The following is a 17,870-nucleotide window of genomic DNA, read 5'->3' on the forward strand; positions in this document are numbered from 1 at the left end:
GAGCTCTGAGGAGGTGGTATCTGTACTGACCGTAGTTCCTGATCCTAACACAAACACTAGAAGTAGCCGTGGAATGTTCCTGTCACTCCCTAGACATCTCGTCACAGCCGGAGAACTAACTACCCCTAAAGATGGAAACAGAAAGCTATCTTGCCTCAGAGAAAATCCCCAAAGGAAAGACAGCCCCGGCCCCCACAAATATTGACTGTGAGTGGAGAGGGAAATGACATACACAGAATGAAACCAGGATTTAGCAAAGGAGGCCACTTCTAACTAGATAGACAGAACAGGAAAGGATACTGTGCGGTCAGTATTAAAAGCTAGAAAAATCCACACAGAGTTTACAAAAAACTCCACACCTGACTAACGGTGTGGAGGGCAAATCTGCTTCCCCAGAGCTTCCAGCTAAGCTGAATATATCATACTGACAAGCTGGACTAGAGAAAACATAAAATGAGCTGAGCGATTAAGTCCACAGCAAGTGGACAACAAAAGAACAAGCAAAGACTTATCTTTGCTGAAATGGACAGGCTATCAGAGAAATCCAAGGAGAGATCTGAATCCAACCAAGAAACATTGACAGCTGGCACTGGCTGAAGACTAGAGCCAGGCTAAATAGCAGAGCCAGGAGAGACGATCAGTGGAAGCAGCTGCTAATGCTAAATCCAAGGAGCAGCAGTTCCACTTAAAACCACCGGAGGGAGCCCAAGGGCAGAATTCACAAAAGTGCCATTTACAACCACCGGAGGGAGCCCAAGAACGGAATTCACAACAGTACCCCCCCCCTTGAGGAGGGGTCACCGAACCCTCACCAGAGCCCCCAGGCCGATCAGGACAAGCCAAGTGAAAAGCACGAACCAAATCGGCAGCATGGACATCGGAGGCAACAACCCAAGAATTATCCTCCTGGCCATAACCCTTCCACTTGACAAGATACTGAAGCTTCCGCCTCAAAAAACGAGAATCCAAAATCTTCTCCACCACATATTCCAACTCCCCCTCAACCAACACCGGAGCAGGAGGATCAACAGAGGGAACAACGGGCACCACATATCTCCGCAACAAAGATCTATGGAAAACATTATGGATGGAAAAAGAAGCTGGAAGGGCCAAACGAAAAGATACCGGATTGATAATCTCAGAAATCTTATAAGGACCAATAAAGCGAGGCTTGAACTTAGGGGAAGAAACCTTCATAGGAACATGACGAGAAGATAACCAGACTAAATCCCCAACAAGAAGCCGGCGACCAACACACCGACTGCGGTTAGCAAAACGTTGAGCCTTTTCCTGAGACAACGTCAAATTGTCCACCACATGAGTCCAAATCTGCTGTAACCTGTCCACCACAGAATCCACACCAGGACAGTCAGAAGGCTCAACCTGCCCTGAAGAAAAACGAGGATGAAAACCAAAATTACAAAAGAAAGGCGAAACCAAAGTAGCCGAACTAGCCCGATTATTAAGGGCAAACTCGGCCAACGGCAAGAAGGTCACCCAATCATCCTGATCAGCAGACACAAAGCATCTCAAATAGGTTTCCAAGGTCTGATTGGTTCGCTCAGTTTGGCCATTTGTCTGAGGATGAAACGCTGAAGAAAAACACAAATCAATGCCCATCCTAGCACAAAAGGACCGCCAAAACCTAGAAACAAACTGGGAACCTCTGTCAGACACAATATTCTCCGGAATGCCATGCAAACGAACCACATGCTGAAAAAACAATGGAACCAAATCAGAGGAGGAAGGCAACTTAGGCAAAGGTACCAAATGGACCATCTTAGAAAACCGGTCACAAACCACCCAGATAACAGACATCTTCTGGGAAACAGGAAGATCCGAAATAAAATCCATGGAAATATGCGTCCACGGCCTCTCCGGGACCGGCAAAGGCAAAAGCAACCCACTAGCGCGGGAACAGCAAGGCTTGGCCCGGGCACAAGTCCCACAGGACTGCACAAAAGAATACACATCCCGCAACAAGGAAGGCCACCAAAAGGACCTAGCAACCAAATCTCTGGTACCAAAAATCCCAGGATGACCAGCCAACACCGAACAATGAATCTCAGAAATTACCTTACTAGTCCATCTATCAGGAACAAACAGTTTCCCCACTGGACAGCAGTCAGGTTTATCAGCCTGAAATTCCCGAAGCACCCGCCGTAAATCAGGGGAGATGGCAGAAAGAATCACCCCCTCCTTGAGAATACCAACCGGCTCAAGGACTCCCGGAGAATCAGGCAAAAAACTCCTAGAGAGGGCATCAGCCTTCACATTCTTAGATCCCGGAAGATACGAGACCACAAAATCAAAACGGGAGAAAAACAGGGACCATCGAGCCTGTCTAGGATTCAACCGCTTGGCAGACTCGAGGTAAATCAGATTCTTATGATCGGTCAAGACCACAACGCGGTGCTTGGCTCCCTCAAGCCAATGTCGCCACTCCTCAAATGCCCACTTCATAGCCAACAAATCCCGATTGCCGACATCATAATTACGCTCCGCAGGCGAAAACTTTCTGGAGAAGAAGGCACACGGTTTCATCAAAGAACCATCAGAACTTCTCTGAGACATAACGGCCCCTGCCCCAATCTCAGAAGCGTCAACCTCAACCTGAAAAGGAAGAGAAACATCCGGCTGACGCAACACAGGGGCAGAAGTAAATCGACATTTAAGCTCCTGAAAGGCCTCAACAGCCGCAGAGGACCAATTCATTACATCAGCGCCTTTCTTCGTCAAATCGGTCAGGGGCTTAACCACACTGGAAAAGTTAGCAATGAAACGGCGATAAAAATTAGCAAAGCCCAAAAATTTCTGAAGGCTCTTCACAGATGTGGGTTGAATCCAATCATGAATGGCCTGGACCTTAACTGGATCCATTTCTATAGCCGAGGGAGAAAAAATGAAACCCAAAAAAGAAACCTTCTGAACTCCAAAAAGGCACTTAGACCCCTTCACAAATAAAGTATTAGCACGAAGGATCTGAAATACTATTCTGACCTGTTTCACATGAGACTCCCAATCATCGGAAAAAATCAAAATATCATCCAAATATACAATCATGAATTTATCAAGATAATTCCGGAAGATACCATGCATAAAGGACTGAAACACAGATGGAGCATTAGAGAGCCCGAATGGCATCACAAGGTATTCAAAATGGCCTTCAGGCGTATTAAATGCTGTTTTCCATTCGTCACCCTGTTTAATACGAACAAGATTATACGCCCCTCAAAGGTCAATCTTAGTAAACCAACTAGCTCCCTTAATCCGAGCAAACAAATCAGAAAGCAAAGGTAAAGGGTATTGGAATTTGACCGTGATCTTATTAAGAAGGCGATAATCAATACAGGGTCTCAAGGAGCCATCCTTCTTGGCAACAAAAAAGAATCCCGCTCCCAACGGTGACGAAGACGGCCGAATATGCCCCTTCTCCAAAGACTCCTTAACATAACTCCGCATGGCGGCATGCTCTGGCACAGACAGATTGAAAAGTCGGCCCTTAGGGAACTTACAGCCAGGAATCAAGTTAATAGTACAATCGCAGTCCCTATGAGGAGGAAGGGAACTGGACTTGGGCTCATCAAATACATCCTGGAAGTCCGACAAAAACTCAGGAACTTCAGAAGAGGGGGAAGAGGAAATTGACATTAAAGGAACATCACTATGTACCCCTTGACAACCTCAACTAGTCACAGACATAGATTTCCAATCCAGCACCGGATTATGTACCTGTAACCATGGAAAACCCAGCACAACAACATCATGCAAATTATGCAACACCAGAAAACGACAATCTTCCTGATGTGCTGGAGCCATGCACATGGTCAACTGTGTCCAGTACTGAGGTTTATTCTTGGCCAATGGTGTAGCATCAATGCCCCTTAAGGGAATAGGGCTCTGCAAAGGCTGCAAGGAAAAACCACAGCGTCTGGCGAACTCTAAGTCCATTAAGGTCAGGGCAGCGCCTGAATCCACAAATGCCATAACAGAAAAGGACGATAATGAGCAAATCAGGGTAACAGACAAGAGAAATTTAGGCTGTACAGTACTAATGGTGACAGACCTAGCGACCCTCTTAGTACGCTTAGGGCAATCAGAAATAACATGAGCAGAATCACCACAGTAAAAACACAGCCTATTCTGACGTCTGAATTCCTGCCGTTCTGCTCTAGTCAAAATCCTATCACATTGCATAGGCTCAGGACTCTGCTCAGAGGACACTGCCATATGGCGCACAACCTTGCGCTCGCGCAGGCGCCGATCAATCTGAATGGCTAGAGACATTGATTCGCTCAAACCAGCAGGCGTGGGGAACCCCACCATAACATCTTTAAGGGCTTCAGAAAGACCATTTCTGAAAATTGCTGCCAGGGCATACTCATTCCATTTAGTGAGCACAGACCATTTTCTAAATTTCTGGCAGTATACTTCTGCCGCTTCCTGACCCTGACACAGAGCCAGCAAGTTTTTTTCTGCCTGATCCACAGAATTAGGTTCATCATACAGCAATCCGAGCCCTTGAAAAAATGCGTCTACATTAAGCAATGCAGGATCCCCTGACTCAAGGGAGAATGCCCAATCCTGAGGGTCTCAACGCAGCAGAGAAATGACAATCTTCACCTGCTGAATGGGGTCACCAGAGGAACCGGGTCTCAAAGCAAAAAACAATCTGCAGTTATTTTTAAAGTTCAAAAACTTGGATCTGTCCCCAAAAAACAAATCAGGAGTAGGAATTCTAGGCTCTAAAGCCGGAGTCTGAACAACATAATCTTGGATACTCTGTACCCTTGCGAGTTGATCCACACGAGAGAACAAACCCTGAACATCCATGTCAGCGCCAAAATCCTGAACCACCCAGAGATTAAGGGGAAAAAAAAGACAAAAGAGGCTGCAGAAGAAAAAAAAAATGGCTCAGAACTTTTTTTCCCCTCTTTTGAGATGCATTCAACACATTGCTGGCCAGCTGTACTGTTATGACCTGGTGGTTAAGGAGCAACATGGGACGAGCTCTGAGGAGGTGGTATCTGTACTGACCGCAGTTCCTGATCCTAACACAAACACTAGAAGTAGCCGTGGAATGTTCCTGTCACTCCCTAGACATCTCGTCACAGCCGGAGAACTAACTACCCCTAAAGATGGAAACAGAAAGCTATCTTGCCTCAGAGAAAATCCCCAAAGGAAAGACAGCCCCCCACAAATATTGACTGTGAGTGGAGAGGGAAATGACATACACAGAATGAAACCAGGATTTAGCAAAGGAGGCCACTTCTAACTAGATAGACAGAACAGGAAAGGATACTGTGCGGTCAGTATTAAAAGCTAGAAAAATCCACACAGAGTTTACAAAAAACTCCACACCTGACTAACGGTGTGGAGGGCAAATCTGCTTCCCCAGAGCTTCCAGCTAAGCTGAATATATCATACTGACAAGCTGGACTAGAGAAAACATAAAATGAGCTGAGCGATTAAGTCCACAGCAAGTGGACAACAAAAAAACAAGCAAGGACTTATCTTTGCTGAAATGGACAGGCTATCAGAGAAATCCAAGGAGAGATCTGAATCCAACCAAGAAACATTGACAGCTGGCACTGGCTGAAGACTAGAGCCAGGCTAAATAGCAGAGCCAGGAGAGACGATCAGTGGAAGCAGCTGCTAATGCTAAATCCAAGGAGCAGCAGTTCCACTTAAAACCACCGGAGGGAGCCCAAGGGCAGAATTCACAAAAGTGCCATTTACAACCACCGGAGGGAGCCCAAGAACGGAATTCACAACACAGCACCAGGTAGAAAAAGTTAAAATCTTCCTTCTTCTGCACAAAGCAATTTCCTCTTTTTGGGAAGGCTCCCTTGTTGCATAATATATTTACTCAGCTTTATTCTGCAATCACTAAAGATGCAATCAAAACTGATACAGCTCATTACACAATGACGCATTATGTAAAGTGTCTTTATGGCTGTTTACTTTCCTGCGGTTTTCTTCTTATGTGGTCGGTAGATTCTTTCTCATGAACATAAATATTCATTAATGTCAGTACAATATGGGAAAACATTGCCAACATCAACACACTGAACAATGATATTATTCCCTGTGGTCTCCTTGACGTGAAATCAAAGACTTCAAAAACAAAGGTGACAGCTAGGTCTGAAATACTGCATTGAGCAATGAATGGAAGTATTAGAAGGGACTGGTCTTCTCACCAAGGACCTAACGCTGGGTTGAAGATGTTTAAAAACTTGTAAATAATCAGGTTAGGTTCTTGGCAAAAATCGTCCTACTAGAAAATCAGGCTCCTTGGACTATGTTACTAACAAATAATGGATTCCACTTCGAAAATCTGACATGTGACGAAGAAATTGTACTGGTTCATGCCGACCTTCACATCTGAAAATGAGATGGATTTCCTTTTTATAACTTTTTATGACTTTGGGAAGCCCAGGACGAGACTCAAGTACAAAAAACAAGGAACCAATGAGAGCTAGATTGTCCAATCTATGGACACTATATGGCCCAGTTCATCAAAGCTTTTACCCCAGTCAGGGATGTACATAGAAATCATTGGACCCATAGCAGAATTCCTAATTGACCCCTACTATTAAAATTCAGTGGGCTCACAGAAAAGCATATCTCAAAATGTTGCAGCCTTTACAAAGTAATTTTCCTACTAATGAAGCCCTCATAAAGTATGATGCTAACAAAAGTGCCCCAAAAATGCTGTATGATACCCCCACAGTGAATTCCTCCACATGCACAGTATGACCTTACTGTACCCCACCTCAACTCTCCCTGTAAAGTATGATGATCCCAACTCAACATACTGTGACCCATATACAGCCCTCCATGCAGTACAATGTCCCCCACACCTCTACACACTGTACAATGGCCCACATTAGCCATCCAAACAGTATAATAGCCCCCACATAGCCCTCCAAATATTATAATGACCCCCACATAGCCCTCCAAATATTATAATGGTTCCCACATAGCCCTCCAAATATTATAATGGTCTCCACATAGCCCTCCAAATGGTATAACAAGCCCCTACATAGCCTTCCATATGCTATAATAGGCCTCACATAGTCCTCCAGATAGTATAATGGCCCCACATAGCCCTCCAAATATTATTATAGCCCCACACAGCTTTCCATATAGTATAATGGACCTCACATTGCCTTCCATATAGTATATTGCACTTTGAATACTCATCCATATAGAATAATGCACTTCCCATAGTCCTCCATATATTATAACGTACAACCCCATAGTCTTCCATATAATATAATGCAACCAATAGTCTTCCGTAGAGTTTAATGCAACCCCCATAGTTTTCCTACAGTATACTGCACTCCCCATAGTCCTCCATATGGTATAATATACCCCTATAGTCCACCATACAGTATTCTGGCCACCACAATTTATTCACTGATTTAAAAAAACAATACTCACCTTTCCTCATTCCCCCCACTGCTCCGGTCTCTGCAGCTAGCGTTTTGAAGCACCGCACATCTCAGTGCAGCGGGCACCATGTAATGACGTCACTACATCTGTTGCGCTGAGACGTCAGATGCCAAGGAAGAATGATGGAGGAGGGATCGTCATCTGATTCTCCCACCTCCATCATTACTTTCAAATGTATCGGCATCTAGGGCAGGGGCCTCCATAGAAGAAGAGTGTCCAGCTGCCATTGGTGATACTCCAGTGACGCCAGTTTACATGATGAGCGGCGGCACTCGCTACGCCAGAAATATTACTCTAGCAAGGACTGCAGTAGGATTTGTAGCCAGGCACACACAGAGGTGTACACCACTCTTCCTGATTCATAAAGAGGCTTATAGCTCGTCATGAATCAGGATTGCCTGACTCCAGCACATCTCATAATCAACGTGAACAACCATGGTCTTGTTGTATTAGGCCGTATAACTGTAATTGGGGCATGATGCATCTTTCCTCAGTGGCCATTAGAATTTTCTCACCTTGTCCAACACACTAGTAAAACTTTGGACACGACACATTCCTCTGAAATGGAGAGGAATAAAAATTACATGAAAACATGCTGAGAGCTTTGGACATTGTACTCTGTGTGAGTAACCAATAAACACAAGTTAAATGGATTATTAAAAGTCTGTCGTAAACCTTGCATTCATAACATACTTACCTTTCTGTGCTCCTGATTTATTTTTCTTCCTGGCAGTGCTGGCGGAAGAGTGTGGTGGTACATATGCTTAGCCTAGTCAGGTTGGTGAACAGTATCGCAGGCTAAAGGTGGACCATTCAATAATAGCGCCTGGTTAGCAGACCAGTTCCAGGTCAATCAGTGGGCCTATTGAACCTTTTAGGTCTTGTGTTTTGTACCCTGTGCCAGCTACCTAATAACTCAAACTAAAACCACTAGTGCTCTGCCACGTTTTTAGGCCACTGTATTACTGAAGGTACAAGACACCTGACTGAAGAGAGAAAACAGAGAGTTCAAAATCTCTCAATCTTTACCCAATTCACACCAACAGCTATAACAGCTATGCACCTTTTGGGCTTAGGGTTCTATTGCAGGCCTTAGATTAAAGGTCCGCTTCCCAAATTATGCAAACCCTCTATGACTGTCTGTCGTCGGATCCCTTTGATCCCCATCAAGAAGCTGTTGTTTCTTGACTAGGATTAAACCATGGTTGTCCACTCTGGTTTGACCTCGGACTGTCTGACCGTTCTTTTGCCTAACTCCTATAGACACTTCCCTGGATATCCCTGACTTCACTTCTTGGTTCTTTGTCTGTCCCTGCTAGTTTAGTTTATCCATTCAAGTTACTTCATCTGTCAGCGACTGCTCCGTGGACACAACCTGAGAATCTCTGCCATGAAGTCCAGATGTCTGTAAAGGGAGTAAAGTGTGAAAACCAAAGAACTCTTTAGTTGTGTAGCTGACACAAATGCTTCCTGCGGAAGCATGTTTTGGGCTGACGGTTTCATTGTAGCACCTCACCCAAAAGTATTTGCCAACTATGTGATCATGGATTATTTTCCAAAACTGAGGCAATCATGTTCTACAGATCTCATGTCTATGGCTAACTCTTATCTAACTGATATACAGAAGTTATGATGGCTGTAATATTAGATAAATGTTATTCTAACCTGGTGGGATCTGTTAATTATCTAACGTTCATGACCTTGGAGGTCTCTTAACTTTACCAGACATCTTGGTAAAACAGGATCAGACAATCCTTGAAATCAAACATGTCCAATTCTCTGTTTTTAAGAGATCTAAGTTATTGCCAGAGGGCTCTATTATCAGCACAGTCCCGTTTTCCTCTGGTAAACATAATCAAGCATTAATGTTTTTGGAGAGGTCAGGCGTTAAGGCTATCAGATGGCTTTTCAGCCTATAACCATCTTTTGTGTAGCCATCCTTAGATTTGGCTACCCGTCTCTATATGGACAGAGTTTATACTTAGACCTGACTTTTTTTTTTTTATTTGTTTATTAATTCTAGAATAAACTATACAATACACACGTTTGCATTTGTTATTATCAATGACAGTATGGGATACAGATAGGTGCAATGCATCATCATATCTAAAAATATTGCAAAAGTAACAAACTGTGCATGTTAAATCACTGACGTCTTATAAATCACCTATTATATAACATTTAACTACATCAATTTTTAATAGTACGCCGCCAAGAAGAAAGTTCCATACAGATTTCGCCCTTTAAGTGATGCACCCCAAACCACGAGCCCCACTCTCACATAGTTGTCAAGTTAATGGGGATTATAAAGTATTATAAGAGGAGTTCCATCTACCCCAGATCTTCTCGAATTTACCTGGACATCCTCTATATTGACATAGTGTACACTCATACGGGATGATCGAATTCACCAGATCGACCCAGGCTCTGAGAGATGGGCAGGAACCACCCATCCAGGGCAGTATTTAGAGTTTCTGCTGCCCTAGGCACTTTTAGTGCTGCCTCCCCCTTTGGTGAGTATGACACTATTGGCAGTGACTTTGGCAAGTATCGCTGATGTGAAAGTCGCCTTTTGCAGCAGATCCGGCAGTTTTTCTGCATGTGCCACGTAACAGATCACTTACGACAACACTGCGTTTGGCCTCATTCATTCCTTATGGGATTTGCGGCACTTGCCATGATCTGGCAAATGCGGTACCATACCTCCCAACTTTTGAAGAAGGGAAGGAGGTACAAAGTTTGCGGCGTAGTGCGCCGCGGCAAATTTTAGGCCACGTCTCTGACCACACCCATTTCACAACTAGTCACACCCATATCCACGTCCCCAACCACAGCCATTTAGCACTGCTGATCACACTGTTTTATATACAATAATTATAAACGAAAAAATATGGCCACAGTGCTCCATACTGTATAATGGCCACACATGATGTTCCATACTGTATAATGGCCACACATGATGCTCAATACTGTATAATGGCCACACATGATGCTCCATACTGTATAATGGCCACACATGATGCTCCATACTGTATAATGGCCACACATGATGCTCCATACTGTATAACGGCCACACATGATGCTCCATACTGTATAATGGCCACACATGATGCTCAATACTGTATAATGGCCACATATGACACATATGATGCTCCATGCATTCTGTATAATGGCCCACCCCCCTCCCATCATGTATGCATGGCTCATCTCCCCCTCCCTGTATGCATAGGTGGCTCATCTCCCCCCCCCTGTATGCGTGGCTCATCTCCCCCTCCCTGTATGCATGGGTGGCTGAGGCACTGGCTCATCTCCCATCCCCCCCTGTATGCGTGGCTCATCTCCCCCTCCCTGTATGCATGGGTGGCTCAGGCACAGGCTCATCTCCCACCCCACCCCCCCCTGTATGCGTGGCTCATCTCCCCTTCCCTGTATATGCGTGGGTGGCTCGGGCACTGGCTCATCTCCCCCTCCCTGTATGCATAGGTGGCTCATCTCCCCCTCCCTGTATGCATGAGTGGCTCAGGCACTGGCTCATCTCCCATCTCCCCCCCCCCCCGTATGCGTGGCTCATCTCCCCCTCCCTGTATGCATGGGTGGCTGAGGCACTGGCTCATCTCCCATCCCCCCCTGTATGCGTGGCTCATCTCCCCCTCCCTGTATGCATGGGTGGCTCAGGCACAGGCTCATCTCCCACCCCCCCTGTATGCAAGGCTCATCTCTCCTTCCCTGTATCTGCGTGGGTGGCTCGGGCACTGGCTCATCTCCCCCTCCCTGTATGCATAGGTGGCTCATCTCCCCCTCCCTGTATGCATGGGTGGCTCAGGCACTGGCTCATCCCCCATCTCTTCCCCCCATATGCGTGGCTCATCTCCCCCTCCCTGTATGCATGGGTGGCTCAGGCACTGGCTCATCTCCCATCCCCCCCCCTGTATGCGTGGCTCATCTCCCCCTCCCTGTATGCATGGGTGGCTCAGGCACAGGCTCATCTCCCACCCCACCTGTATGCGTGGCTCATCTCCCCCTCCCTGTATGCATGGGTGGCTCAGGCACTGTCTCATCTCCCATCCCCCCCTGTATGCGTGGCTCATCTCCCCCTCCCTGTATGCATGGGTGGATCAGGCACTGGCTCATCTCCCATCCCCCCCTTGTATGCGTGGCTCATCTCCCCCTCCCTGTATGCATGGGTGGCTCAGGCACAGGCTCATCTCCCCCCCCCCCCCCCCCCTGTATGCGTGGCTCATCTCCCCTTCCCTGTATCTGCGTGAGTGGCTCGGGCACTGGTTTATCTCCCCCCGGGCCCCGCCGTATGCGTGGCTCATCTCCCCCCCCGGGCCTGGCTGTATGCGTGGCTCATCTCCCCCCCCGGGCCTGGCTGTATGCCTGGCTCATCTCCCCCCCCCTGGGCCTGGCTGTATGTCTGGCTCATCTCCCCCCCCTGGGCCTGGCTGTATGCGTAGCTCATCTCCCCCCCTGGGCCTGGCTGTATGCGTGGCTCATCTCCCGACTCCCCCCCTGGGCCTGGCTGTATGCGTGGCTCATCTCCCCCCTGGGCCTGGCTGTATGCGTGGCTCATCTCCCGACTCCCCCCCTGGGCCTGGCTGTATGCGTGGCTCATCTCCCCCCCTGGGCCTGGCTGTATGCGTGGCTCATCTATCCCCCCTGGGCCTGGCTGTATCATATGCGTGGCTCATCTATCCTCCTGGGCCTGGTTGTATGCGTGGCTCATCTATCCCCCTGGCCCAGGGGGGATAGATGAGCCACGCATACAGCCAGGCCCAGGGTGGGAGATGAGCCACGCATACAGCCAGGCCCAGGGGGGGAGATGAGCCACGCATACAGCCAGGCCCAGGGGGGGAGTCGGGAGATGAGCCACGCATACAGCCAGGCCCAGGGGGATAGATGAGCCATGCATACAGATACAGCCAGGCCCAGGGGCCCTGGGCCTGGCTGTATGCGTGGCTCAACGGCTCCCCGACGTGACGCTCCCATCCTGTATCATACGGCTCGGCTCCCCGTCCACCACGGTCCTCCTTCATCCTCCCCAGCTCCCCCCGTCCTCCCTGGCTGTCATCATTCATACACTCACCGTCACCTCACACACCGCGCAGAAGAAGAAATCCGGCTCCAGCTCTGTCCCTGCACAGCACAATACGGCTCCAGCTCTGTCCCTGCGCAGCACGGTGCACCGTTCCCTGTCCTGTGTGAGCGGCGCCGCGGTCAGGTGGTACCGCTCATTTAAGGTGATGATGAATATGCATGATGCATATTCATCATCTTAATGAGGCGGCACCATGTGACCACTCACACAGGGCGAGTTGCAGTCGTGCAGCCGCTGAGAGCAGACCAGCCGGCACCGCTGGAGCAGGTGAGGTGATTATAATGACAGTCAGACAGGAGGCATCTGTGGCGGCGCCGGGGGGGGGGGGGGGCGGGGTTTTAGGTCGCTGTCTACTCTTAAGGTGACCACCATGGCCGGACCGGACTTTATAATTTAAAAAAAAAAAAAAAAACCTGCTCAGGTGCCGCCTCCTGCATTGTCCCCGCCCTAGGCACGTGCCCACGAGTGCCTAGTGGGAAATACGGCCCTGCACCCATCCATCGTAATGCTAACACCTTCCGTGCCATAAAAAGTGCCTCTCGTAGAAATATTCCGGTATAATGATCCCAAGCTTCCGCATCCCACACCCCAAACAAGCAGATCAGTGGTTCAAGTGGGACAGGAATCAGTAATAAGGATGTTAATAATGTTGTCACCTCCTTCCAATAATGAAGAATAACATGGCACTTCCAAATCATATGAATGAAATCTGCATCACTTGAGTGGCACCTCAAGCAATCTGACGAATGGAGGCGGCCCATTTTAAAAAGTCGCACTGGGGTCAAATAAGACTGATATATAATATACTACTGGGTCATTTTATTATTAATTGAGGGAGAGACTTTAGTTGGGGACTCCAAAATATCCTCCCACTCTTCTCCCGATACATCAGGAAGAAGTCCCTCCCACTTCCCTTTGATGGAACTTATAGTACACCCAACTCCCATGGACAACAAATAAGTATATAAGGAGGAAATAAGTCCTTGAGGGCCCTGTGAGTTGAGAATACCTATCAAAGGTAAAGATGAAATAGCTCGATCTGTACCCATATTCCGCATGTGTGATTGAAAGGCTGATCTTAGCTGCAAATAACGGAAGAACTGAGATCTCGGAATACTGTGGGTATTCTGTAGTTGTTCAAAGGATACAAAGATCCCTTGGTTATATACATCTCTCACCGAGAGAACACCATACGAAATCCAAAAATCAGTGGATGGATGGCTCAATAGTCCCGGAAAGTAACTATTATTCCACAGGGGCATTTCAACTACTACATCTACAAATCCAATGACTTTTTTAATATGCCTCCATATTAATCGTGCCAACCGGAGTAAAGGCAGCAAACGGGGAGCATTAACTTTCTCTAGTTTTAAAAACCCCAGTGGACAATAAACCCGGGCAGAATGGAACTCCGAGTTAGGCAGGGAATTATTGGGCATCCATTTATTTATTGCCTTAGCCTGACCGGCGAGATAATATAAGTAGAAGTCCGGCAGAGCCGCCCCACCCCCCTGCTTCGGCCTCTGTAATGCAGATAATTTAAGTTTAGGTCTAGTTTTCCCCCATATAAAGGATGTAACCAGGGAATTTAAACTCGCAAAGAAGTGTTTGGGTATGGGCACGGACCTGACTTATTTTTGTCTCAGTGTTCGCAATAATTTTCTCATGATGGATGCCCCCATGGTTGTCCTTTTCAGTTTTGACCGTGACTTTTCTGGTCATGTCCAAGGAGTCACATGTTCTATCTTTCATTGGGTTCTTAAAACTTAGTGCCAACACCAAGGTTGAACTAGGTCCATCTATCTCGTTTATGGGGTCTGTTATTGGTCATTTTTCACATCTGTAAGGAACCATGGACAATCTCATGACTCGGACAGCTCTGAGTCTTCAGAAATACTTTTGAGATTTATAATAATATCCCCCTTACTCATCTTCTCTTCCTTTCATAAATGGATATATAGAGTATAATTTACTCAAAAACAGCAGTCACATACTCCTGGACCTACTGAATCACTGATCCTTTCCTGTCATTTTCCCTCGCGCTTAGCCCTTAACTATATTAATTTGCAGTGACACGAAGCACAAGTATGGTTGCAATCTAACAATGCCTAATTCATGCATTTGCACTGGTTGTGGGAGTAGAAAAGCACCTAGGTCACACCCTACCTACTGATATTTGACCCAAGGTGCATTGAAATAGTAAACTGGTTGAGTGAGAAGCGGTGGAGGTTACATTTGGCAGAAGTGGACTGAGCAGTGAGGTTGGCTCAGCTGAAGACGTGCAGTAAGTTTACAATCTAGGGGTAAACTTTGGGCTGGAGGGGGTTTAAGGCATAGATTGGAGGTACACTGTTTGGGGTGTCCATATGGAACTGCAAATTCCACCTGGTTATGTTAGATTTCTGAACATCTACAGTGAGCAAGGCAGACGTTATAGTGATTGACAGAAGTGGTTGCATGAATTGTATGGCTGTGTAACGCTTAAAAAGCTTCTTTTATAAATGAGCACCGAAATGTTATGATTGGGTCAATGGTTGTGAACCTTAGGATTAGTAGGGGGCTGACGGCTATATTTATTTGGCCACAGCTAAGACTTCATATGCATGATATCTACTGTACATTGTTCTAAATTTACATGCAATGTCTACATGCATAGAAAATAAAACCAGCCTATAGTCCTCCAAGAAAAACACTCAGGGACTAGGCTGTGTTCAGTAATCCCATTAAAGCGTACTACAGTCAGCAAGAAACGACTGATATCAGGAAATAGTGGGTTTTTTTTTAACTGGACAGCAACTAAAGATAATATGGACATTATATTGTGTACAGTTTATAATTTTGCCTGCCTTCATGCTATTCCTGGTGTGGTTGGGCGAAACAATGTCCATATTTGATTGATTTGTTCCATTGTATATTTTTAGATAGTAGCTCCACCTGCATATACTTTCTATTGTGTAATAACACATTGTTATATATGAGAAACTTGATAATATATGTAAATTAGATTATATGTCAGGAACTACAAAAGATTAAAGGCAGAATTTGCCTATAACTAGGACCAGATTGCATGGTTTCCCAAGGGTCTGGATTAGGAGAGGGCTTATTGGACCATTCTTCTGCTCCACAACAATACCTAATAGTAGTATATTATCTTAATTTATTAGCACTTATTGACAATATGGCGCCCAGGCCCCTCACAGTCCAGCCCTGCAATATAAGAGAATAATGCAACTACTTATGGAAAAAAACCAACAAATCCTCAAAGTACAGGGGTGTAGCCTAGTGAGGAGTGGGGCAGACAAGTCACTATGCCTTGATCAGGATATTTAGCTACCCGGTTGGTTGCGAACCTAGCTCTACACAGATATGGAGCCTAGCTAGCTATGACGCTGTCCTTGGGACCATAGATCCTGCACCCATCTCACAAATTGGACCCACGGCTTTCTGAATTCACTTCTATGGAAGTTCTAAAAATTACAGAGCAAGCAATCACCTATATGGGAGTTTAGAAAATTCTTGACCATGCTTGCTTGACTTTTGAATCGTCCATATATGTTAATATTAGAGAGTCACCTCTGTGGGGTCATCTCTCCATTCTTGGTGACTGATTCTCAAAAGAGGTGCAGGTCCTATACATTTTACTTGAACTTGTCAGACATCTTTGTGGAGAAGTAATAACTGTCGGAGCAAGGTATAACCCTCTAAAGGTAATATTTAGCTAAATCAGATTCAGACCTGGCACCTGCGAAACTCATGATATAGTTAAATGAAGAAGAATTATATCCTTCCCAAATTCCTAGTCAACCCCCACAAAAATACAGTATATATATATATAATACCAAAATAATTATTTTATAGTCTTTAGGATACACGTGAAATAAATGTCAAAACCATTAGTCACCGATGGTGATAAAAAAAAAAAAATCAATGGGTGAGTCAGGGAAATTTTACTTTGTCCTTTGTCTTTGGAACAAAAGGAGAATAATAAGAATTGTAATTATTTAATTTCCTTGTTGTCTAATAGGATAGCAAAGGAACGATCCATCACCCCAACACCGGTGCCCCGTCAAGCCAACAAAGACAGGTAAGTGCATGTCCCTGAAACAGTGTTGCAGAAATCCTCCATTGAATACACAGGTTGGTTTTGCTATGAGAGGTTAGGACTTAACCCAAGATGACGAAGTTCCCATTGTTTTTAACCTACGCCAGACAGGGCAGAGTAGAGGGAGGCTCCTGCTGCAGGCAGCTGTCTTACAGCCAGGCTCAGGAGATACACAGGCTGAGTGGTCATGTGTATGGGAAATCGGGACAAATAAGCTAATCATTCAACCAACTGCAGTTGAAGGTTGTATGAGCTCCTTTTTCTTCTTTTCATTAGTACAGAATACACTAATAGCTGGGTATAAGTTTTGACTCCTAAAAATACCACTGTCCGACCAGCTCTATCCTCACCCATCCCTTGTCGATTGTGAGCCCTCATGGGCAGGGTCCTCTCTCCTCATGTACCAGTTATGACTTGTATTGTTCAAGATTATTGTACTTGTTTTTATTATGTATACCCCTCCTCACATGTAAAGTGCCATGGAATAAATGGCGCTATAATAATAAATAATAATAATAATAATAATAAAAATACATGTTAAGACAGTTTTGTATGTTTCACTTCACGCTGTCAGTGAGAAGTCTGCAGGGGAACCTCCGCTCATTATTATCTCCCCAGAGCTGAACAGTAACAGGTATTATTACTAGTACTACATCTATTATTATAAGGTGCAATGAAAATATAAAAAATTGGAGCAACTAGTTATTCTGATATAAATTTGTCATGGCCTAAAATGTAAAAAGTTATATTCCAAAGTAGTGGGTCTCATAACAAATCTCCAAAGGGCTATTACTACATTCTAGAAAAAGTACCATAAATAAAGTGCAACATTCATGAGATCTATGGAAATATGATAAAGAACATAACATGGAGATTGTTTAGCAAACTGTTTTCAAATGTTGTATTAAGAAAAATAGTATAATAGAAACATACAAAATGCAAAATTAGAACAAAAAATTGAAATAATTAAATAATTTCTTCTCTATGAAGTGTCTATTAGACTTGCTGATCTCTGAGCCAGGAATCTCAATCTTTCCCCAAAAACAAAAGGGTCCAAGTTCAAAGTAGAGGACTGCACACCTTCATATTTAATTGATATATGCAATTGCAGCATCCTGTTTTCCTGATTGGGGCCCTGGTCATTATAATAAATAGAACTTATGGAATATAACACAATACTGCATGTTTCCATTTTAGCTAAATAATTCAATG

General features: G+C 45.3%; 1 protein-coding gene across 18 annotated transcripts in view; it reads left to right on the forward strand.

Annotated features, from left to right (window-relative positions):
• Positions 1 to 17,870, forward strand: part of ZNF185 (zinc finger protein 185 with LIM domain) — a 138,550-nt gene that overhangs the window by 100,528 nt on the left and 20,152 nt on the right. For 15 of the 18 annotated variants that reach the window (XM_077285412.1, XM_077285420.1, XM_077285416.1 and 12 more), the window contains 2 exons: positions 16,581 to 16,640; positions 17,233 to 17,292. In XM_077285412.1, the coding sequence (XP_077141527.1) occupies positions 16,581 to 16,640; positions 17,233 to 17,292 (120 nt within the window). The remainder of the gene's footprint in view (positions 1 to 16,580; positions 16,641 to 17,232; positions 17,293 to 17,870) is intronic. The other 3 variants (XM_077285417.1, XM_077285422.1, XM_077285419.1) reach the window with 1 other exon arrangement.

The sequence above is a fragment of the Ranitomeya variabilis genome, chromosome 2, assembly GCF_051348905.1.
Source record: "Ranitomeya variabilis isolate aRanVar5 chromosome 2, aRanVar5.hap1, whole genome shotgun sequence".
NCBI classification, from domain to species: Eukaryota; Metazoa; Chordata; class Amphibia; order Anura; family Dendrobatidae; genus Ranitomeya; species Ranitomeya variabilis.